This window comes from Gymnoscopelus braueri (genome assembly GCF_963280865.1).
Source record: "Gymnoscopelus braueri genome assembly, chromosome: 3".
In the NCBI taxonomy this organism is placed as follows: Eukaryota; Metazoa; Chordata; class Actinopteri; order Myctophiformes; family Myctophidae; genus Gymnoscopelus; species Gymnoscopelus braueri.
The window spans coordinates 56,814,420-56,838,262 of record NC_137612.1 but is presented as its reverse complement, the minus strand read 5'-3'; the positions used below and the strand labels follow the sequence as shown (position 1 = coordinate 56,838,262).

Genomic DNA, 23,843 nt, shown 5'->3' with positions numbered 1-23,843 from the left:
TATAGCAAGTGGGCCCCCAAATAATTGGCGAAGCATAGTAAGTAAGTATTGACAGCTTGCCAGTAAATAGCTGTACTTTTAAAGTACAAAATAATGTTGTAAACTGATAACAATCGTTTTTCTTTTTAAAGGAATAGTTCACCCAAAAAACGACTTATTTTCTATCAGTTACACACCCCATGAAGCCTTGAATTCATGGAGATTTTTTTGTTTTTGACGCATTCCTGAGCCAATAATTTGATGACTGGGTGTATTTCCTTTAGGACACTCAAAGAGACTCCTTTGAGTCTCCGACCGGATACATTAGCATCTTTCTGCCGGTAATCAAATTATTGGCTTAGGAATAGACAAAAACAAAAGAATCTCCATGAATTCAGTGCTTCATGAGGTGTGTAATTGATAGAAAATAAGTAATTTTTTGGGTGAACTACTCCTTTAACAATAACTTGCTGTTAAACTCTGGCATGGAATGTGTTAAGGTAAGAAAATCTAGTCTAAACTTTGTCAAAAACCCATCCGCTTGCGTTAAGATAAATTCTTTCTGACACCAGCAGGGGCCTCAATGTAAAACTTTCAAGCTGGGCCCTTGGTTACAGTGTAGTCTTTATCTTCTTAGTAGCGGCAACCGGCAACAGGAGCTTCTATGAACAAAAACAAAAACACATTTTGCTTTAACACGGTTAGTTTAAAGCTTGCAATCTTCCTGCATGATATCCTTGGTTTAGATCGGGTTAAAACCCAACATTTTCACAGAAACAATGTTCTGGAGCCAAAAAGTTAACCTGACCGTAAGGTGGACAACCAATATAACATACATTATATCTGCTGAGGCTCTCCCAAGTTCAATTAAGCAAATCAAGGACATTTATCTGGCATTTCAGCTTTTTTTGCTACATGTATACAGTAGAGGTACCTCAGTATTTATTTATATACTGTGCATTTTTATTTGGTCAATGTTTTTTTATTATTTATATCCAAGTATACTTTAAACAGAACAAATTATAATAATGTCACTGACCATTAATGTCAGCTTTTTTTGTATTGAAAGGTATTTGATCTGGCATCTTTTAGGCACTAGCATAATTGTAAAAGTACCGGTTTAGCACCTGTATTGGATAAAATCCATTCGACACTCAAACCAAGATACCATTATCAATAACAATATTATGTTGATAAGTCATATTGCTTAATAAAATATTAATGTTTTCATCCGGAACATGTAGCCCTAATGCACATATGCCTACATGTACAAGATAAGAGAGACAGTTAGGTACAGCCAAACTGCTCACATGGTCATTAACACACACTAGAGGTCTTCACAGGTCCAATAAGACGGACCCGGACCGGAATGGACGCGTGACAATTGCACCCGGAGCCGACTAGAGCCGAGCTATTGTTAGAAATCTGAGGTACTGACCCGAGCAGTACCGCAAGATGTCAGACCCGACCCGTATAGAATCGTGACATATACAGACCCCAACCCGTACAAAACCTGAGGCCCCGAAATGCCCGAATGCCAAAGTAGTTGCCAATTGATAATGTTATTAATACAAGTTGTCCAGCGTTAAATAAGACCTGTGTTTCTTACTTTCTTACCTAAACATAGCCTCCCTGGTTGCTGCTGCTGGCAGCGCCCCTGGTCATAACATGATGTATAATCCCAGTCAATGCTCATTGGACAGTTGGTAAATAAAAGAAAATCCACGTTGTCTTTAGATGTGTGTAATCGTTCTTCTAGCCATTGCTAATGTTAATCATCATTTTCTGTCACAGTTTATCATTATAATCGGCTTTGGAGTTTCCGTTGTGCTTAGTTATGACAACTCGATTGACATAACTTGTTAGTTATGACAACTCGATTGTTTTACCATTTTGAACCATTAACCAAAATGTTACGATAATATCAACAATCTGTCACAATCTGTGGCTCTGTGTTGGCAAACTAGGCATAGGCTTGCCTCCCAGCTTCCAGCTTTGGCACACCTGTCTATAGAGACACACGGCCGCCTCCAAATTCACGCCCACTATTGAGACGCACCCACTCGAGGTACGGGATAATAGTGTACTGGAGCTGTCAATGCAATCCATATGAGAGGATATGACAGTTAGCCTACTTTTAAAATAATCGTACATGAACTGGAGACGATATAGATTTGAATACAAAATATGTTTCCAAATGTATGGAGTGTCTTTGACAACATTTCTCCTTGTTTTCTCAAAAGTTGATGTGTTTCACATTTAATTTGCCACTTGCGCGTCGGTGTACTCGGTATGAGGAAGTGTTTCATTTCCCAACCAACCAGAGTGCAGTCGGCGTCGCTCGTAATGTTGTGTTAACGGGGCGGGGGTTGACGGACAGATCGGTGAACCAATGGGATCAGGCGCAATCTCTCGCCGGCTCTATACACCCGCCCCTCTATACACGAAATCAGGAGCGTTGGGGCAGCCTAAATCCCGACTGACTTTGTTCATGTCTATATTTTGAACATGTCATAGGCTTATGTTAATTCTCTACCTACCGCGGAGCTCTGACGGTACATGAAAAATTGATCCCGGTGTTGTATAAACTTGAGTGACATATCCCAACATTTTCAACTACTTAGTGAATTCTTCAGGTTAGTAATGATATATACAGTTAGTCTTGCAAGATGCTGTTTAGATAATTGTCCAAAATAAATAGCCTACATTTTTTTTACATGAGAAATGGGAATTGAAAAACAATTGAAAAAAAGGGATGCGTCTGTGACGTATATACCATGCGACCACTTAAATTTTAGATTTCTTTTGACACACTGATGAGTATATTATAGTATATTGTGGCTTGTATATTGCGATGGCAGATATGTCACATTAAAAAGGACAAATCAAACAACACTTTATTAGAACACAAAAATAATCGGTACAGCCTCAGTAGTCAACCAGTGAAATTATGGTATTTTACGATGCCTCTCATATGGATTGCATTGACAGCTGCAGTAAATCGTTCTACCTTACCTCCAGTGGGTGCGCTGTCTCAAAAGTGGGCGTGAATTTGTAGGCGGCCGTGTGTCTCTATGGTCACCTCATCTCCCTCAGTTGACGCACCTGCGTACTGTGAGGCAATAACCCTGGTCTTCACTCCACTCATCGCCAAATCATTGCACAACCTCCCATGGTAGTAGCATGACTCTTGCCAGTTGTATTTTCTAGTGACGTTACTAGTCTAGTTAATTCAAGTTTTCCCTAGAATTACTTCTTGTGTTCCTATAGTATTTTGCTCCTGTGTTACCTTCAACTCAAACTCTTCTCCTCTGCTTCAGAACCCAGCTCACCTGTTCCACTGCCTGCCTGCCTGCCTACTGCCAGGCCTCTGCCCTGCCTGCCTGCTCACTTCAACGCCACCAACCCCTACTTTCACCTTGGTTTGAATAAAGACCTTTTAACCCGACTCCCTGTGTTTAGTCTCTGCATTTGGGTTTGCCAGCTTGCTTATCGTGATATAACTGCCCCGACTTCTAACTTTTGGCTTGAACCTTCACTTTTGACAGCATCAGAATGCTCCAATCATTTAGTGCCATCATGTGACGAGATTTTTGTTTTCCCTTTGCACTAATGCTTTCACTTTGCAATCGTCGGGTCGACTGGGGCTTTATTGGAACCGTCATTTCACTGTCGGAGCCCCGACACACACACACACACACACACACACACACACACACACACACACACACACACACACACACACACACACACACACACACACACACACACACACACACACACACACACACACACACACACACACCCCCCCCCCCCCCCCCCCCCCCCACAAAATGAGAAGCCTGCATCCAGTCTTACCTTCAGCACTAAGTTTTGCCTTCTTGGCAGGGGGAATTTGTTTGGTCTTCTCAGACTTCCTCTTTTTAGGAGCTTCTATGAACAAAAACAAAAACAAAATTTTGCTTTAACACAACAGACATTTTGGTGCATCATTTTGGTGCCTGAGCTACGCGCTGCACATAATTAGGAAAGTGTGCTCCTCAGAGCACAGGTCTCCGCCAGACCGGGCTGCCTACCCAGGGCCCACACGCTTTGGAAGGCAGTCTTAGCCAATTGGAATGAGAGCTGAAAACTCTGACTCATACATCTTGATCACAGGACCCCAGAGATAATGTGTACCGATTTCTGTGAGTTTTGTACAAAATATGTAGGAGTAGTAGCCTACTGTAGCAAAAAGTGTGTTTTGATCCAAGGAATCCATATAACTTATCAACAATAATATGTTGATAAGTTATATTGCTTAATTAAATATTCATGTTTTCATCAGTATCATGTTGACCTAATGCACATGTATGCCTACATGCACACGATAAGAGAGACACTCAAAACTGCTCAACTGCTCTTTAACACACACACACACACACACACACACACACACAGTATCGACCCCTTATCAGACATTGTCACACTGATCATTTGACGCAATGGAAAAGTGGTCACGGCAGTCACGTGTTTTCCTCCCAATGCAGAGGAAGCAGGCGTAGGATGTTTATTGTGAGATCGCCCTCTTGAAATATACTCCTTGGTTTCTGTTGTGTGCAAGCAATAATAGTGATCAATTCTCGAAACGGTCCTCAAAACCCCGCCTCCAGCCACTATCATAAGCTGTGAGAGGCACGGATGGAGCGCTCCTCATGACTATAGCGCCAAAGCCTGCCTGCTCGCCCAGCTGCAGGCGATAAAGCCTCATTTATGGTTCCTTCGCACCGAGAATATAGCAGACCTACTAGTGCACAACGGTCGCATCCGCAACGCGTTGTGAGCTTTATTCTCAGCGTGCAACAGTGTTGCATGCCAAAGCATAGGGACAGCCTGTCCGCCAACACACAGGAGGACGTTGAATGAACAAAAAACATTGCTCCCCAAAACAGGTTTGGGGATCTGTTGGAAAATTATTACATTAAACCGGAATGTGTGCGTGCAGTCTCAATATTTGTAAACAGATAATTGGTCTATGTACCATATATAAATCCCAGTTCAAACTAAATGAGAGGCCTGAATCCAGTCTTACCTTTATCATGCTTCTTGGCAGGAAGAGTCTTGGCCTTATTCTTTTTAGGAGGAGGAGGAGCTTCAATGAACAAAAACAAAACTTTGCTTTAAAGTTGTACAATGCAGAATCACAAATAACGATTTTTAGCAACCTCTGCTGGTCACTACCGTCACTGCATACAATTTCCGTAGTCCTCGATTACCCAGAATTCCATTCGTTTTCACCGGAAGCCGGAAGCGTTTCAAAAAGCGATCTTTTAATTGTTTTATACTATCTACGGATCGTTTCTCTTAGCCAGTGGAGCATTAGTTACCATGAGCTGTGCTTTCTTTTTCTGTTCTTTTTCGATCTTCCAATCCTACATTCTCTTAAAATCAGCATGAGGTTCCTTTTTGTTATTAGCGCGGTAGTTCCTGGCCAAACAGGAAACCGTTGCGGTAGTTCCTGTCGGCCACGACGTCATGACGTTGGCCAGGAACGTCATTTTCCCAGGAAAGTCCCCCCCGTCCACGTTCAATAGAAAATATATAAATAAAAGGCTTCCTGGGGTGAAATTCATGGAGTGGGTGTTGTGAAACTTTTGCCACAAAAGATATACAATTTAACTTTAGTTTTGTTGAAAACGTTACCTAGTATTACTTTAACATGGTTACTTCCCACTAGCCTCCATATCATCAAGTTATTCAACAATTATCAGCTGCCAGAGTTTAAACAATGAACCCAGGACCACAGTGAATAAATTAGCCAACAGTGCCATCGTCTGGTCAACTATTGTCAGTGCATTTGTGAAGGACTAATAACCAACTAAGTATAAAGTAAAATCCTCAGTGTTCTTTTCTCCATTTGTAACTATCATTACACAGCATAAGGGTGCATGGTTAGATTTCAAGTGGAAAGGAAATACATTCAGACTTCCTTGTGTAACCCTCACCCTCATTTGCATACTAATGCTATTATAGTGTATATAATAATGTAGATGTTCTCTCATGGTATTAGACTACCTCTGGTGGTCTGAGTAGACGCACAGGAAAATGAGCACCAACAATAATATTAATGACACACCCCCTTGTTACACGCACACACGCAAACTGGGTAGGGGTGAAAAAGAGAAACATATTGAATTAAATGGACATTAGGCGACTGTAAACAAAATCTCCTTTAAGACTCTAGTCTAATGTAGACTGTAAAGTCAATCCCTCAGGTTGACAGTTCTTTTGTAAGAAAATTAACATGACTGTTGGAGATTTTGTGGACTAGTCTACTATAAATGTAACGTCACATTTAACGTTGCTGGATTAATTCAAAAAGCTTTTTTAGAGCCAATTTCACAATGTTATTACAAAGAATCCTTCAAGTAAACTACCCAGCAAAAATCCTCCCTATAAACTGCTGTTCATTTCATTTAAATTTGGATTGATGTTCATTTACAGCTCTAAATAATATGACTCATAAAACATCTTGATGGAAGACGTCTTTACCAACATTAGTGGTCTAAAAATAACTAATTAGGAATACAATGACCCACATGTAACAATCGGCCTTTACCTTGAAAGGATAACTATTAACTAAAAGGAAAAACAACGGGATCGGCAGGTTTTGAACTGAAATTACTTTATATAAGTAAGCCACAAATTAAACAATTGACAAATTAAATGGTAAATAAATAATACACATCGGCTTTAAATCAACTTCTGTCCCTAACTCTTTCCCTACAAAACTAAATAAATAAACAGATGAACAAAACAGTACTTCTTTCACAAACTCCCAAATCACAGTTCCCCCCGTAAACAATAAACACAAGGTACAACAAAAGTTACTTAGTCAGAGCGCTGCACGGACAGACGCCTACTCGCTTGACAAACAATAACAAACAGCCCCACGTTATAGTCCGAACGGCCTCTTGTGACCGCGGCCTCGAGAGTGTCTATTATGTCCTTTAATCCAAAACGAAACGCAAACGGCATTCCGCATCGGCGATCCAAATAATCACTTAAGTTTGGGGTACCCCGTAAATTGTAATCCAACAGAACACACAGCTCGGGTTTATCTCACCGCGGCGGCTCCGTCAGAATTCCTCCGCTCCACGGTGTTTCATCCATTCACCCAGCACTCGAATCCCCACGGTGTCGCAACGACAATTAATGTCCATTGTCCGCAGGGCTCGTCCGTTGTCTGTTGTTGGCTGCAGCTTGCTATTATGTTTAAACTTTTACTTAAACTTGAACACAGTAACGCTGGCGCCTAGGAGATCTCCTCTCTCTTCCTCCTGTTGCTTCTGCTACACAGGTTGTTTGTTTGATTCCCCCCCCCTTGAACCGCACCCTCTATTAGTAACGTCGGGTGGCACAAATCATTCAATCACCCCCTAACCAGACCCATTACCCCTCACGTGAATAGGAAATGTTCATATTGCTTCTAGTGTCCTACATGTTACATATCACTCGTATATAATAACATGCAAAAGTAGATCAGATGTTACATATCACTCGTATATAATAACACCCATAGATCAAGCAGATAAATATAATAATATAATGTGCATTTTGTCACACATTGCTCCCCAAAACAGGTTTGGGGATCTGTTGGAAAATTATTACATTAAACCGGAATGTGTGCGTGCAGTCTCAATATTTGTAAACAGATAATTGGTCTATGTACCATATATAAATCCCAGTTCAAACTAAATGAGAGGCCTGAATCCAGTCTTACCTTTATCATGCTTCTTGGCAGGAAGCGTCTTGGCCTTATTCTTTTTAGGAGGAGGAGGAGCTTCAATGAACAAAAACAAAACTTTGCTTTAACATGGTTACTTCCCACTAGCCTCCATATCATCAAGTTATTCAACAATTATCAGCTGCCAGAGTTTAAACAATGAACCCAGGACCACAGTGAATAAATTAGCCAACAGTGCCATCGTCTGGTCAACTATTGTCAGTGCATTTGTGAAGGACTAATAACCAACTAAGTATAAAGTGAAATCCTCAGTGTTCTTTTCTCCATTTGTAACTATCATTACACAGCATAAGGGTGCATGGTTAGATTTCAAGTGGAAAGGAAATACATTCAGACTTCCTTGTGTAACCCTCACCCTCATTTGCATACTAATGCTATTATAGTGTATATAATAATTTAGATGTTCTCTCATGGTATTAGACTACCTCTGGTGGTCTGAGTAGACGCACAGGAAAATGAGCACCAACAATAATATTAATGACACACCCCCTTGTTACACGCACACACGCTAACTGGGTAGGGGTGAAAAAGAGAAACCTATTTAATTAAATGGACATTAGGCGACTGCATATGTAAACAAAATCTCCTTTAAGACTCTAGTCTAATGTAGACTGTAAAGTAAATCTCTCAGGTTGGCAGTTCTTTTGTAAGAAAATTAACATGACTGTTGGAGATTTTGTGGACTAGGCTACTATAAATGTAACGTCACATTTAACGTTGCTGGATTAATTCAAAAAGCTTTTTTAGAGCCAATTTCACAATGTTATTACAAAGAATCCTTCAAGTAAACTACCCAGCAAAAATCCTCCCTATAAACTGCTGTTCATTTCATTCCATTTAAATTTGGATTGATGTTCATTTACAGCTCTAAATAATATGACTCATAAAACATCTTGATGGAAGACGTCTTTACCAACATTAGCGGTCTAAAAATAACTAATTAGGAATACAATGACCCACAGTTGTAACCATACAAGACCATACCATTACCATTACATAAATGGACATCAAGCTATTGTACATAATAGTGAGTAGCTAATTAACAGAAGATGATCCACCTACTGCAGCTGGTTTGTCCTGTGCTGGTACAGTCTTTTTGACAGCGTACCGGGAGATGTTTAATCAAGCCTGATTTATATACATCATTTTACAACAATGTGGTCGCTCGTAGCAAATAGCCAAACTACAAGACCACAAAGCATTGCGTACACATTACCATGGTGTTGCAGAGGTAAGAGCGAGAGAGAGCAGGAGACAGAGAGAGAGAGTGAGAGTTGGACGTTGCGTCCGTCAGCTTTTAATTTTGCAGTCGTACTGCCGTACTTTGATGTGAAAATGCGGGGCGAATGTGTACATGTCGGCAGGTCTGCAAATACATTGTAAGCTCCACAGCACAAAAAGACAGTCGCTGATTCCTTACCAGGACTGTGGTCAATGGGTCCAGGGGCTGGGTCTCCTGTCCTCTGTGGGGTGATGGCACACATATACTGTAAAAGTGAATGATATATTCAATGACGGCTGAGGTTTTCTGATTCACAGGCAAAGACAAATGAAACCGGATGATACCCAGCCAAACAAATTGTAACGTCGCAGGAATACACAAACATTATGCTGTATGGGCACAGAAAACAGGAAATCTGAGTGAGTAGACGTTGCCCGCTCACACAATAACACATGCAGCACATACCTGATCTAATATAGACTGCATGCGAGACTGTTGGCCCTTATTTCCATAAAACAGGAAGGACCACTCTTTCGATCTGATGCACAGCCCCCCCTCCATGGCAATTCGAACAATTATACAGTCACGCTTGTGTTGTAAAGCCTTATATTGGCGGAACTCTTCTTTCAGCTGCAGTTTCAGGGACGAGTCTTCATTACGTTCTTCAACCTAGGCGACGAGGAAGATAGTAAGGAGGCTTACATTTCTGCTTCTGGGAGAGATTTTATGGTTTCATTTTATTATTTTAATACTTTTTTGATGGTTGCCTAAGGTATATATAATTTCCATTGGGGAACTATATCATTTGGCTTAAGCTCATCTCAGGGTTGGATATGCAAAAAAATGTGATTATATGTAGGACTTTTTATGTAGACAAAGTGGTAACTACATTCAAGTAAGACCCCTGCTGCACAATTATACCAGGTGACTGACTGTTTGGCACATATATCAAATAAATTTGTAAAATGTCTATTGCTTGTTCTTAGTCACAAAACCAACCTCGAAGCAAGAAGCTCTGAAGAGGAGCCTCAACACATGTTCTGTGTTCTGCTTTTTGGGCTGTGGAAAGTTTGGCTTCAGCTTCTCGACCACAAAAAGAACCAGCTCGTTTCTGGAGAGAAACGAGCCATCCCCCATAGCTAGAATCACCAGCTTCAGAACCATCGCCTGCGTGGATAGATCCCCTGCGGACGAAACAAAACAAAATCATGAGAGACAGAAGCACTGATTTCTCATAAATCACAAACAAAGAACACTGAGCAAACATGGAGTGGGTGTTCTCAAACGAGCTGAGGGCTTTCTTTTTACCTGGGCCAAGGAACGGACATCCTCGTGCACGGAGGATGGACAAGAGCTGCTGCAGGTTTTGGTGCTGCTGGGTGACTTCAGTGGCGGTGCGCTTTCTCGTAGAGTGCACCACCATGCTCTGAGTTGTGCTGCTCAGACCCATCCCTAGTGAAATGACACAGGAGTCCAGTTTGGTATGACAATGGAATAGTTTAACTGTCCAGAATTTGTAGTTGCATTCTAGGTTGGTTGTTCCTAAAACAATTTTGGACAGGCAGTAAAGTGTGATGATGAACGTGACTATTTTAAATTTGAGTTTATTCTTGCACACATCAATAAGCTGGAATCAAATATCTTCAACTACCACCATACAAAAAAAAGTCCCTCCAACCTCACTGACTGCCACATATTGATTTTATTTTTACTAGTTAAAATAGATCACATCTTATTTCATTGTAGAGCTGCATATTATGTTGTTGCCGTCAGGCAGAAACCTTGCATCGCAATATTTGAACTTTTTGTTTCTGTAATTTAACGCCTTACTTCGTCAGATAACAGTGTCACACACAATTAGCAACAATAGTTGTGAGCTTATATATCTGCTATTTTTACAAATTGATTTATTGATTGATTGATTTCATTTAAGTCTGGTTAAGTCTGCCTATGGGTTTTATAAATATTGAGCCAATGAAAAGTACCAACAAGAGCTTGTGACTAAATAATAACTACATTTGATCCATTGGAACACAGCTTCTTTTTTCCAATTTATGAAAAGTAACAGTTTTGGGCGTACAAGGTTTCCACCTGACAGTAACAATATGATGGTTGGTTAATTGGTTGAAGCATACATTCCCATTAGTAGCTTTGCTATCTTCTGGTTATCAGGGAGTTAGTCATCAAGATATGAAGGAGCTGCTTCATGTATCCTTTTACTAAATTACCATTTGACCAAAGCATCTCTACATATCAGACATGAAGGACAAAGCCATCACAGGCCCTCACACAGACACTCACTATAGCAAACAGACATTGCAGCATTAACCACTTGAACCCTCTAGTCTTAGTGAAACGGACCTGAGTTGCAACTGTACTTGGGCCTCTTTGTTTCTGGTTCATCTGTGCATGGCTCACATCTTTGCACACTTGGAAGAGAAACAGAGAGTGGTTGAGTCAGGGTGATGGAAGACGTTGAGGCTCTGGTAGGTGATGGCTGTAAGATGGGGGGCGTGCCAAGGTTGGATAACAGGGGGGAAGGTGGTCTTGGGGATACAGTGGCAGCTGCAGCCAGTGGTACTCTGTTCTCTCCATCTGTGTTCCTGTCTGAACAAGACATGGAGAGAATAATGGGGTTAACGGATTCCTGCCAATTAAAAGCTGGTGCAAACCAAGAGCTAAACAAATAAATGAACAAAAAGATTGTAACAGATTAAGAGTTAAGTTAGTTGGTCTCATTTCTAACTGAAAATAGCCACTCCATGGTATCTACAAAATACACTTTGGTAACACTTAACTTAATTAATAATGCACTTTTAAAGCATTATAAATCATGTATGACAACTTCTAACAATGTTTATAATGCATTATAAGCTCAGTGGAACATCATATTATAACTACCTTCACTTAGTTATAAAGTGTCTTTGTTATACGTTGTTCTGCATAATTATAAACATTTATAACAAGTGTTATGAAGTATTCCATTATAAGTGCATTATAAATGTGATTATAATGCATTATAGACCCGACCTTTAAGTAAAGTGTTACCTAGTTATGTGCTGTTCCACTGAGTTTATAATGTATTATATACACTTATACATTATATTATTTTAACCCGGGTTGGAGTGGGTTGGCAGCCCAAACCACTTCTTCTGTGAGGAAGAACCCAAAAACTACAGACTGCGGTAAACAAGGGGGGTTTAAAAATCCATCAAGGCAGAATGAGATGTTCTTTCCTAGCAGCAATGATGACGACGCAACGCACAGAAGAATGCCCACTTCTGGTCAGACGAAGGGGGAGCCAGGCCCAGAGTCAACCCACAGTGCCTAGAGCCTCCTCGTGTCGCCAACACTTGCTGTTAACATCCCACTTGCCACCCTAACCCCTAATTAGCACTGTCTCCAACTTCCCCCAAGAGACAGTGGGGGCTGTAGCATGCCACTTGGACACAGACCAGGGTCTGATCAAACTCGGTCGGGTCGCCTGGAGGAGGGTGTCTGTTGCAAGACCTGAAACACCCAGTGACTCCAGGAAACAACATTGATGATGTGTCCAAGTTTGTGCATCAGTAGATGTTTTGTTTAAAGTTAGAATACTTCTTAAACCTTGTTATAAGTTGTCACGCAAGTGTTATAATTCCTTATTAGTGCAGATAATGCATTATAAATGTGGTTATAACACATTAGGCTATAGACCCAACCTTAATATAAAAGTCTTACCAACACTTTCAAATCGCATCATACTACGCTACTAAGTATTTTTGGGTCAGATGAGCTTAGATCAGTGCACAACTGGTAGAAAAAAGAGAAGAAAAGAAAATATAACATTGCATTGACTGGACACAAGTTTGAAAAATTGTTACTGATGTGTGAATAAATCACACAAATAAACCAGGCATGGTGTGCAAGTCTTTAGGGACCTTCCAATTTACAATTCAGTAGACACTCTTAATCCAGATGATTTACAGTAAGCAAGGTAAACACAAGGTAATGCATCAAATGCATAGAGACAGTGTAGTGCCTCAGTAATCTAGGATCATAGGTAAACCAAGAACCAGCTAGCATCAGTCTAAGCATTATAATATCACAAAATAAATATGTACATTGGAACTATATAAACTATAGGATGCCGGGTCAACAAATTAACATTTCATCTGTCTGAATAACATGCCATCTAAATAACATTTTTACCTTTACATAAGACTGCATGGTAGTCAAGGCTTGGGCTAGTGACCTTCCACACCAAGCACTATACCATAGCTATATCATTTAGTTGTTTTGTGGAGTTTTTCACTGATTGATTGAATACTTTATTAACACGTTGCAAATAGTATGGCGAGTATAATTCAACAAGCTATGCTAAAAGTGTAACAAAAAAATCCCATGGGGCTTGTTTTCATTGTGGAAAACAAACAATATCTTCAAAGTTATAGTGACTATACAGGGCTCATTAGTATTAAAAATATGTAAAATTATTGCTTTCTCAATCTCCTACCTTGCAGCAATTGCAGGATCTCTCGTCGCTTGTTTAGCAGACTGCAACATTCAGTGGTCCACTAAAAACAGAAAGAAAGTTTGGCATTTGGCATAGACAAAAAGTGGTCCAACAGAGTACAGAGCCAGATCAGGTCCAGTGTATGACGAAGAACTATTTCAGGATGAACTAGACAGAGTCTCCGCCAGGTCAGGTATGTTATTGTGGGCCAGCAATGTTCGGAATTCAGTCATTATAGAGGTGAGCGGAATCTGTTGAAGTTGAGAGATCCGTCTTGATCACATGACTATAGACATGTGTACCGATTTGTGTTGTTTGGACAAAACGTGAAGGAGTAATATGTTTATTTATTTTGTTGCAAAAAGTCTCCTGGTGGTGCTATAATAGGCCAATGTGAAACGGTTGGTATTTCTTCCTCTGCCTTTCACGACAGTCGAACATGTCGTTCATGATTTGAGGCTTTTTTTTAACGAGCCACTACTGCAAACTTTAGATGCCCATCTTAGCCAATCACAATGAAATATGACAAATCTGACAGATCCGTCTTGATCACATGACTATAGAAATTTGGCCTCCTGGTGGCGCTGTAAAAGGCAGATGTGGGAGTGTGTATGCACAGTTTCACACCAATCGGTTTAACAGTGCCGAAGACTAGCTGTCCAAAACCGGACGGACGGACACACGGACAGGGGGCAAAACATAGTCTCGGCCACGCCTTCGGCCTGGCGGAGACAATTAAAAGCTCCATGATACGATTACCCTCCCATCCCTAGCAGCGTGTGGGCTACAGCACCTGTTGTTTGAGCAGCAGTAATCTTTGGACCTCATGGTAGGCAGCCAGCAAGGAGTTGTCAACATCCTGCAGTGATTGAAGCAGCATGTCACCTTGAACAGACTGCTCCACTTGGTGCTGTTCTATAGTGACACAAACAGGTTTGAAATACATCTATTATCTAATTTACATTCTCACACTTTTCCTACATTATGTCCACTCCTTTGCAATGTACTTTATTTGTTATCTGAGGACAAGTCTTGATTATGAATCAATCAATACATACATAAAACAAAGCATTTACCCTTGTTTGATGTTATTTTTCTTTTTTTGCCACGTTGTTCTTCACTTGCCATATTATCACCATCCTGACGGAAAACAACAAAATGTTATCACCAGAAAACTGTTGAAGTCATGAATATCCAGGGCCGTGTAAGAACCCCCTAAGGGGCCTCTGCTCACAATGAAACACACAGATGAATGGCTCTTGGCTTCCCTGTACAACTGAAAAGGCTTTTAAACAGTTAGATAAATGAATGATCTGCTTTCTAGCTCTGTGGTTCTCAAACTTATTTCATGTCAAGGACCCCCAAATCCATATGTATTTGGCCGTGCATACAAGCTTTAAGATCTACCAGGGGTTGCAATGCATTTTAGGTCGGATACCAATGATGTCCAATCAGGAGAAAACCCCATACAGGATACAGAATACATACGTGAAATTGGAAGTGATGACACAAAGAAATAAAATAAAAAAAGCTATTTCTTTTCACTTGAGTATTTCCAACATTTAATACTTTTACTCCTACTCCATTACATCTCAGAGGAAAATATTATACTTTTACTCCACTACAATTATTTGAAAGCTTTAGTTACTAGTTACTTAGAGTTTACTATTGCAAAACGTACATTAACAACTTGAGCCCTATTATGTACTTTGGCTGTTTGAAAATAGCAGATGTACAAGCTGCGTCGCATTATGACACGTTGTGAGCTTGTACATCTGCTCTAGTTTTCTAAAGGTGTTTCTATTTACTGTTCAGTGCTTAGATCCGGTCTAAATAGCTTTAGTTACTAATCGCATTGTAGATTGACTATTTTCAAAAGCATCTTGAAAATAATTGAAAATGTGGCATCTTTTTGAAACATTTCAACAACACAAATCTAGTATGGGGGTCCCTGGCACAAAGTATTTTCAGATGGTGGTCAGTCTGCTGAACAGCTGCACATCCAGTGCTTCTGAAATATGTTTTGAATTTGAAAAAAGGAAGGAAAACATTCAAAATAGGTACAGCAATAACAGCAGCTGCTGAATGCTGCAGCGTTTCCTTCAAAAAAAATCCCGGTACACATGGTAGGACCTACTTTCTGTCAATGTAATCAGTGCAGGTGATTATGCTGTCCTGCATACCACCCGTTTTGAAATTGCACATAATGCAGGAGGACGTTGCGTTATTGAAAACAAACTTTATTTGTTTATTGACAGAAAGAAGCTCATAACATGACAACAGTGGATTTTTATGAAACAAAAACTTGACAGATACAGAGAGGATAACCCAAGCTTTTCTGGGGACCAGGGGTCCCCAGACAAATTAGTTACTAAAGCGTCACAATCATTATAACCCCTTTATCCATATGTTATACTTTGGCTATTCAAAAATAGCAGATCTACAAGCTCATAGTTCAGCAACAAGTACCGCGCTATGAGTTTGTAGATCTGCTATTTTAGAAAAATCTTGAAAATGTGTGCAAATCTTTGAATCCTTCTTTTTTAAAGGCTACATGTTTAAAGGCAACACAAATCTTTGCTTCTGGGGGTCCCGCCTGGCACAGCATATTTTCAGGTGGGGGTCCGCGGCCACATACATATCAATTTGGGGGTCCTTGGCACGAAAAAGTTTGAGAACCACTGGTATAGGGCTCAAGTAATAATCAAAACCTTCAAAGTAACTAACTAAAGATGTCAAATAATTGTAGTGGAGTAAACGTAAATTTGCCTCTGAGATGTAGTGGAGTAGAACAAGTATTGGAAATTGGAAATACTCAAGTACTGTACTTTAGTACAATGCTTAAGTAAATGCACTTAGTTACTTTCCACCACTGACTTAATAGTAACTAGTTACTTTGTAGATTTTGATTATTACAAAACATCCATTAACCACTTCAACCTTGAACCCAGCTCAACTTGAATTAGCTTTGTTTGTATCTTTGAATGTTTGTCGCTAGAGCAGAGCTACAGCTACAAACGTCGGATGTTGCTTTGTATCTTCATGTCGCTGGCTTCCATTGAAAATGAACGGTAGCATAGCATAGCATGTACCTTTTTATGTGAACGCAGCATCATAGCGTAGCTACATTTACATTGCGGTAAACAAGACGTCATTTCACCATAAAAGACCAACTTTCATCATCACAAACCCCACTGGACCTTTGCAAACGTATGTGTCTGATATTATGTTTTAAGAGCTCTTTCATACATCTTGTTGCACAGATTTACCAACAACGCGTCGCGTCGCTCCCAGAGACACCTGGAGTTGCCAGATTGTGTGAGAGAAATAAGCAACAACGTCTATGAAAACAAGCCCAAAAGAAGCGATTTTTTTAAAGGCTATTTTGCTTTCAAAAGGAAACAAAATATCTTGAAGAAATGAGGTAATATTGGAGCATTTTTAAACATTTTAACAACACAAATCCTGGCTCAAAATATTTTCAGATAGCGGTCTGTGGACAAATGCATATTAATTTAGGGGGTCCTTGACATGAACATGTTTAAGAACTACTGGTTTAAATGACATTTGGAAACAAGCCCAAACAAGCAACTACATATTAGAAACAACTAGCCCAAAATAAGCAACTACCCTTTTAGAAACAAGCCCCCAAAAAACGCAACCAGAGTACAATGAAAACAAGCCAATGGCTTTCTTGTGTTTTTTTTTAATTCCTATTAGCTGACCTTGTATTGAACTGTACTCTCATGTGCTTTTTTCCCCTGCAAACTTCTAATCAAGTGTTCAATGAATGAATCAGTCAAAAACCTGCAACTACCAATATTTACAAGCAACTTTACAGAAAAACAAGCCCACCGCCGCTTATAATAAGCGGACATGGCAACCCTGGACACGCGCTGTGTAACTTCCTCTGACCTGAAAGAAACGGTAACGCCCTCTGGTGGCCCGGTGGAGCTATGTCTCTATATGTGGAGGAGTAAATAGTACACACCTTAACCATAGAGGTATAATATAACTAGAGGGCGGATTGCCCCGCCCTCAGCTATCATTTCAATGAATGTGCTCAGTGGCGTTTTGAAGCACCCGGAAACCTACCGGAAGTAGAATTATTGGTTTGATTTTGTACCCCCATAGAGTTATGAGCATGCGCACTAGTGTCCTTTTTGCGTTCTACGGCAGCCCGTGTGTCAAGGATTGAACGCGATATATTTATTAAATACACTCGAGATGCCTATGTATAACTAAATGCATATGTGTTTATGTATAATATGTTTATATATTTATATCTATATATATAAATATCTCTCAGCATGTTTTGCGCGTGCATGTATTTCTCCCCGCCAGCTTTGGCCACTGGGGTGGCAGCTTCAATGTTTCTCAGCAACTCTGGGGGCTTGACCTTAACAGACAACGTCAACACTGATAAGAACCCGTATGCGCACGCAGGTCGGCAGCAAAAGAAGAACCTACAGCTTCACGTGTAAAAATGCATCCCATCAAACTTTCAGATGCTGTTTTTCTGCCAGTATGGAGGAAGAATGCTTAGGATTTTTACTGTGATCTCTCGCTCTTGAAATATACACTGCTCAAAAGCAGTTTTTGTTAGCAGTATGTACACAGTTCATTAAAACTCAGAATAATTAAGGGATCAAAGTGTTCCCTACATTTCTTTGAGCAGTATATAATCCTTGGTTTCTGTTGTGTGTACTTTCTAAATCATGACACTAGGTGTCACTGATGGGCTTTCTGACATAAAGGTGAGGACAACTGTGTGTTTGTCTGATGGGATGTACAGTTTAACTGCTCTGCTCATCATGGATGTGTGTCTCTTTTTCCCTGAAGACACAACAGTTAAAACAAATAAGTATTGTGGTACCGCTAATCACAGTAGACATCTGCATAGCTGCTGGCTATAAGTATATTTTGATGCATGGGACATTCAGTTGCACAAATACACTCACTGATATTGGGTTGTACAGAGCCTTTTCCTTGAGGCTGCCACTCCTTTTCTGGCAGGCTGGACACTGTGTAACCTGAAGTCAAATGATATTCACATTCAGGCACGGACTGGGACAGAAAATCGGCCCTGGCATTTGTGATCCTCACCGGCCCCGCGCGAAGCGCTGGGCCTATGTCGGTTTTAGGGTTAGGATTAGGGTTAGGTTAGGTTAGGGTTATTTTTGCCTGATTTTACTTTATTTGTTCTACTTTATATTTTACTTTATTTTTGGCCATATAGGTTTACGGTTTAAATAACATTGCAACAGTAATAATAGTGTGTTCTAAATATATATAAAACAAAACGAAAACGAAATATATAATTGTGTTAGTTATATTCTTTTTGATTATTGCTTGTCAAATATTTTATCTGGCCTATTTAATCTGATTGTTAATTAGCTCTGCATGGTTGCTGGTTTTGCATCCTGATTAGTTACTAAAGCAATTTAAAATAGTAGATATTTTTCGTTTGTAATAATCCATGCGAATTATTATTGAACCATTGTAGATGTTCATATTTCACGAATATACATAGGAAACTATTCTTTACTATAATTGTAATTACTCCATTTATAGGTCACGTCAGTAGGTCCATTTTACCGCGATCTAGTCACAGTCCCAGTTTAATATCACTTGTCTATCAATCAAATCATCTACACATTGCCTATATGCAGTTATTTGTTACACTTAATATACAGCTTCACACTCCACAGAGCGACTATGAGACCTTTAAACCTACTGTATACATTGGATAATCAAAAGGAAATTAAATGCAACGCTGCCTTCAGCCATACACCAGATATGTATTGTATGTATGTATGTTTTGCAGTTTAACATGTCAAAGTCAGTAACATGTCAATGTGCGCAAATGGCTTGAGACAACATAAGCCTTTTCAAATGCAGTCTCAGCCCCTCTATTTCCAACGTAGGCAGCACACCATAAAACAATGCAAGAGAATGAGACAAATATACAATAGCGTTAGAAATGTTAAATAACAACATGGGCATACTGTTTCAAATTAGGCATTTATTAAAAGACTCACAAGATTTGAACCTATATCATTGCAAGCAGCTATTAGCCTATAAATGATTTAATTTGCGGCGGACGATTCTGTCGGGGGGGGGGGGGGGGGGCGACGGTGCGTATAAAACAGCGCTCTGCCGCTCGCTCTCTCTCTCTCTCTCTCTCTCTCTCTCTCTCTCTCTCTCTCTCCGACTATGCCCAAGTCCCTTCACCTCTTCTGTCTTCTGTGGATCGCTACAGTATGGGTGGGGTGGTGGGGGGTAGGGAAGAGATAAATGTGTACAGTATTTATAATTGTACAGTAATATAACCACTATCACTAAAACTAATCAGGCTAAGAACCCAAACTGAACTACACAATGTGATGTGCTAATCAAATCAACTTTCCTTTTCTTTGACATGCACAATTTTGTTTTCAGCACCATGGACAGCAGAACAGAGAGAGCCTGCATGTCAATGATAAGCAATCGATTTGACTGATTCTATATTAATCATTAGCCTACTATGCAACAACAAAACACAACAGTATGGCATGAACAGACCAGTTACAGACCAAACTCCAAACGCAGCATATACAAAAGGAAGAGAATAAGCCAGCAGCAGTAACGGAAATATGTCCTACCTTATTGAATGAGAAGCTGTCGCATCAGTGCGCTTTTCTCAGCGACCAGGTCGATGATACAGTCCTTGTCCAAAGACACGAGCGTCTCTTTCTCAATTGCCATCAACATAAAGTCCTCGAGGTGCTCCTGTGATGCTGTGCTCCTCAGACGTTTTTTTATGAATTTCAATGTGGAAAAGCTTCGCTCACATGCAACTTGAGTCACTGAAAGCGTTAAAAGGAACTTGTACCCAAGTCCAATTAGGTGGTATGAACCAGTGAGCAGGTTATAGCGCTGTAGGAAGAAATAGCAACAGGCGGGACACTTTTTACAGGATTTGCAGGTTTTGTTCACAACATCCCATTCTTCGTATGTGCTCTGCTGCTCATCATCTTCATCCTCAGTACACATCTGGACCAGATACTCTTTACGCACAGACTCGCTCAACGTGCCCCAGTGGGTAGCCAGGCTGAGTAGTTCAGCCTGCAAGGCCTCGGGAGTGGCTTTATTGTTGTGCCTTATCAGGTTTGCGCTCAGCGCTTTCAGTGCGCCAGCAGGCACACCGTTACATTTCATGTCATCGAATTTCTGGGGGTCAAGCAGGGCAAAATCTGTGTACAATTCTCTGTTTTTAGCAAAACGCCGGGAAAGACTCATTGACGGTATACAAAATGACTTTGTGTACTGTAATCTCATACTTCTGATAGGCATCTGCAATGTTTGTATCACCACATAATTCACCTGGCATCTTTTTTTTCGTTTTTGGTCTTTTGGTCGGCAGTGCGTCTTCCACCTCTGCGTCCTCACAATCACACTCATTTAACTGACCGTTTGCCCACGTCACAAAGTTGTCTGTGGCACTCTTTACCCCTGCAAAGTCCCTTGCGTATTGTTTCACACTCTCTTGTGTGCTTGTCACAAAGCGATGGGCAGTGAGCAAATCCATTCCACTCGTTTGCAAGTACTTGGATAATGGAGTTGTTGTTTGGAAGACACGCAGAAACGTCTGGGCAGTGAGGATAGTTTGGTATTTCAGCAGTGCATCTGCATACCCGCTGGCCTTCGCACGCACAGGCGGCTTCATATTATCTTTATTACTCAGGGCCCTGAGTGTCACTATCAGATCAATGTAAAGACATCCAGCTGGATCCCCAAACTTCCCAAACACCTTTGTAAGCGCAGCATCTTTAGCCCACCATCGCGTTTCACCTATTGGTGACAGGCGCCTGTGCCGTGCGTCTTTGCTCACATCTTCCCATACATTCATTCTTAGGTATGAGTCTCGCAGGAAAACAGCAATGTCGTTTAACAAAGAAAAGAGGGATGCACTCAAAAGAACGGAACTAGTAGTGTCCATTAACACTAAATTCAGTACATGGCTATAACACCAGACGTGTACCTGCGGTGCATCAGATGACAAGAGTGCTGAGAAGCCCCTGTATTGCCCTTGCATGTTAGCCGCTCCGTCTGTGGCATTACCAACACAGTCAGCCACATTAATATCCATTTTCTCCAACACGAGTTTCACCAAATCAACCAAGCCCTGGCCAGTGTTCACCTCGCTATTGACAAGTGCTATCATTCGCTCCTGTATTTTTTTTTCAGTCACATAACGCATTATCACTGAACACTGGTCTTTGGCTTGAATGTCTTGTGAGGTATCAATTTGAATGGAATACATCCCAGCCTTTTTAACCTCAGCAGCAATATCCTCTTTAATGAGACGTCCTATAGCCTCTATGACCGTGTTTATGGTCGTCTTGGAGAGGAGAGTGACCAGTGAACCTCTGCCCTTTGCACCGGAGTCGTGCAGCCTCTTGCTTTTCTCAATACATGAACTGACATGTGTCTGCAAGCATACATCATATTTGCTCAACAAGAGAACGAGTTCTAAAAAAGTTCCATGGTCAGCAGCTTCGTTATCCAAACTGAATGCAGCCTCTAATTTGTCTCCCCTGTAACTGAGCCCACGTTTTCCAATGACTTTAACGATGTCAATAACACGTTCTAAAACCTGTCGTCTTTGACGCACCTGCTCTCTGGATATAGACATTTGATTGACATCTATCAGCTCAGATATATTTCCCCTGTTGGCCCTTAAAAGGTAGGCATATGCAGCATCTCTATGAGGGGCAAGTATCTCATGCTCCGCTATGCGTTGGTGAATATGTCTCCAATCACTCATTCCCAGAGTGAAGGGGTTGCCATGTTTGGAGAAGGCCAAGCACACAGAGCAGTATAATGTGTGTGATTTATCACAGTAAGTTAAAGGGGAAATCCACCCATTTTCAATATTTAACTATGTCATTAATATAGCATAAAGGAGTTGTGTGGAAATAAGAAAAAATTTTAAAAAAAATTAACATTGCAAAAAAATTTAACATTGCAAAAAAATTAACATTGCAAATTACACTGTGATGACTCATCATGGTGTAATTTGCAATGATAATTTTTTTGCAATGTTAAATTTTTTTGCAATGTTAATTTTTTTTTTAATTTTTTCTTATTTCCACACAACTCCTTTATGCTATATTAATGACATAGTTAAATATTGAAAATGGGTGGATTTCCCCTTTAACCACGATCGCCATGTCCCATTGCTGCAATTAAAGACATTCTTTACTGTACTGTTGGTGGTTGTTTGAAATGGATGAGACTTAAAAAATAAATCCAAATCAACTGTTTTTGGCCGTGCGAAATAGTTAAATGCAGTCTCCTCCAGCTCACTACCAGCCCCCCCCTCATCATCGACATCAGCAACAACATTACCGGCTCCATTGTCCACCTCCACAGCAGCCGCATTATTATCCAGTGCTGACTCCTCCTCCTCTGAGTCTGGGATATTAATGCACTGTCCAGCGCCGGGTTCTGCCAGAATAAGATCCACGACCACATGATCCACATCTTTGGTGGTAGCAGCGGTGCTAGTGCTAGCAGCACTGACAGCAGCACTATGGACCGACTCCTCGTCCTCGCAGTTGCTGCCACCGGCGACAACCGCGACATTAAGCTTGTCAGCAGACTGGGCAAACAGCTTCGTTATTTTTATACATTTCCCCCCATCAGCCTCCAGACATTTTCGTTTTTTATCTCTTACTTTCTCCGCACCACCCTTTCCTTTCTTTTTTGTTTTCTTTCCATTTTTCACCTGCTGACACAATCCACCTGCTTGCATTCTATCAACATATTCCCGCCCGGCTTTTTTGAAGTGGTTTACGTCAAACGTGGAGCAAACCACTTGAGCGGGGGGAACGTAGTCTCCACCTCCCCTCTACTAAAGACACAATCGCTTCAACCCCCCCCATGACAATGTAGTGAATGGACCGGGCCGGTCAATTTCTCTTACAGGGCCGGTGGCCGTGGGCGCCGCTGCCAGCGCGGCAGCGGCGCCCACGGCCACCGGCCAGAGCGCAGCCACGGCTGGGTGTTTTTTTCGTCACAATAAAAAAAAAAAAAGCTTGGCTTGGCCGCGGCCCCAGAGCCAATTTCTCTTACAGGGCCGGGCTGGCCCGGCGCAGGGCTGTTTTTTTTTTTTTTTCTTCACAAAGAAAAAAAAAAAAAAATTGCTTGGCTTGGCTGCGGCCCCAGACTGCCCGGCCGTTCTGGCATTTGCCAGAAGTGCCAGACCGTCCAATCCGGGCCTGTTCACATTACTGTAATGTATAGACCTTTGGTCAAGTTCAAACAGTAAGTGAAGGGGATATACTGTACCACCACTGGTTGAATTTAATTCATGC

General features: G+C 40.9%; 1 protein-coding gene and 1 long non-coding RNA gene across 2 annotated transcripts; both read right to left on the bottom strand.

The window, feature by feature from the left end:
• Positions 1-382: 382 nt before the first annotated feature.
• LOC308082760 lies at positions 383-5,087 on the bottom strand. Its single transcript, XR_013932950.1, has 3 exons — positions 5,051-5,087; positions 3,838-3,912; positions 383-641 (listed from the first exon to the last, which is right to left on the bottom strand). It is a non-coding gene; the product is annotated as an uncharacterized lncRNA (long non-coding RNA).
• A 942-nt stretch (positions 5,088-6,029) lies between these two features.
• Positions 6,030-14,564, bottom strand: LOC308082042 (roquin-1-like; the record flags this gene model as incomplete). Its single annotated transcript, XM_080423653.1, has 10 exons — positions 14,559-14,564; positions 14,276-14,397; positions 13,483-13,543; positions 11,349-11,594; positions 10,296-10,439; positions 9,987-10,171; positions 9,453-9,656; positions 9,186-9,252; positions 7,742-7,801; positions 6,030-6,043 (listed from the first exon to the last, which is right to left on the bottom strand). Exons 2-10 carry the CDS (start codon positions 14,360-14,362, stop codon positions 6,030-6,032), a joined length of 1,068 nt encoding a protein of 355 aa, XP_080279779.1. The 5' UTR covers positions 14,363-14,397; positions 14,559-14,564.
• Positions 14,565-23,843: the final 9,279 nt, after the last annotated feature.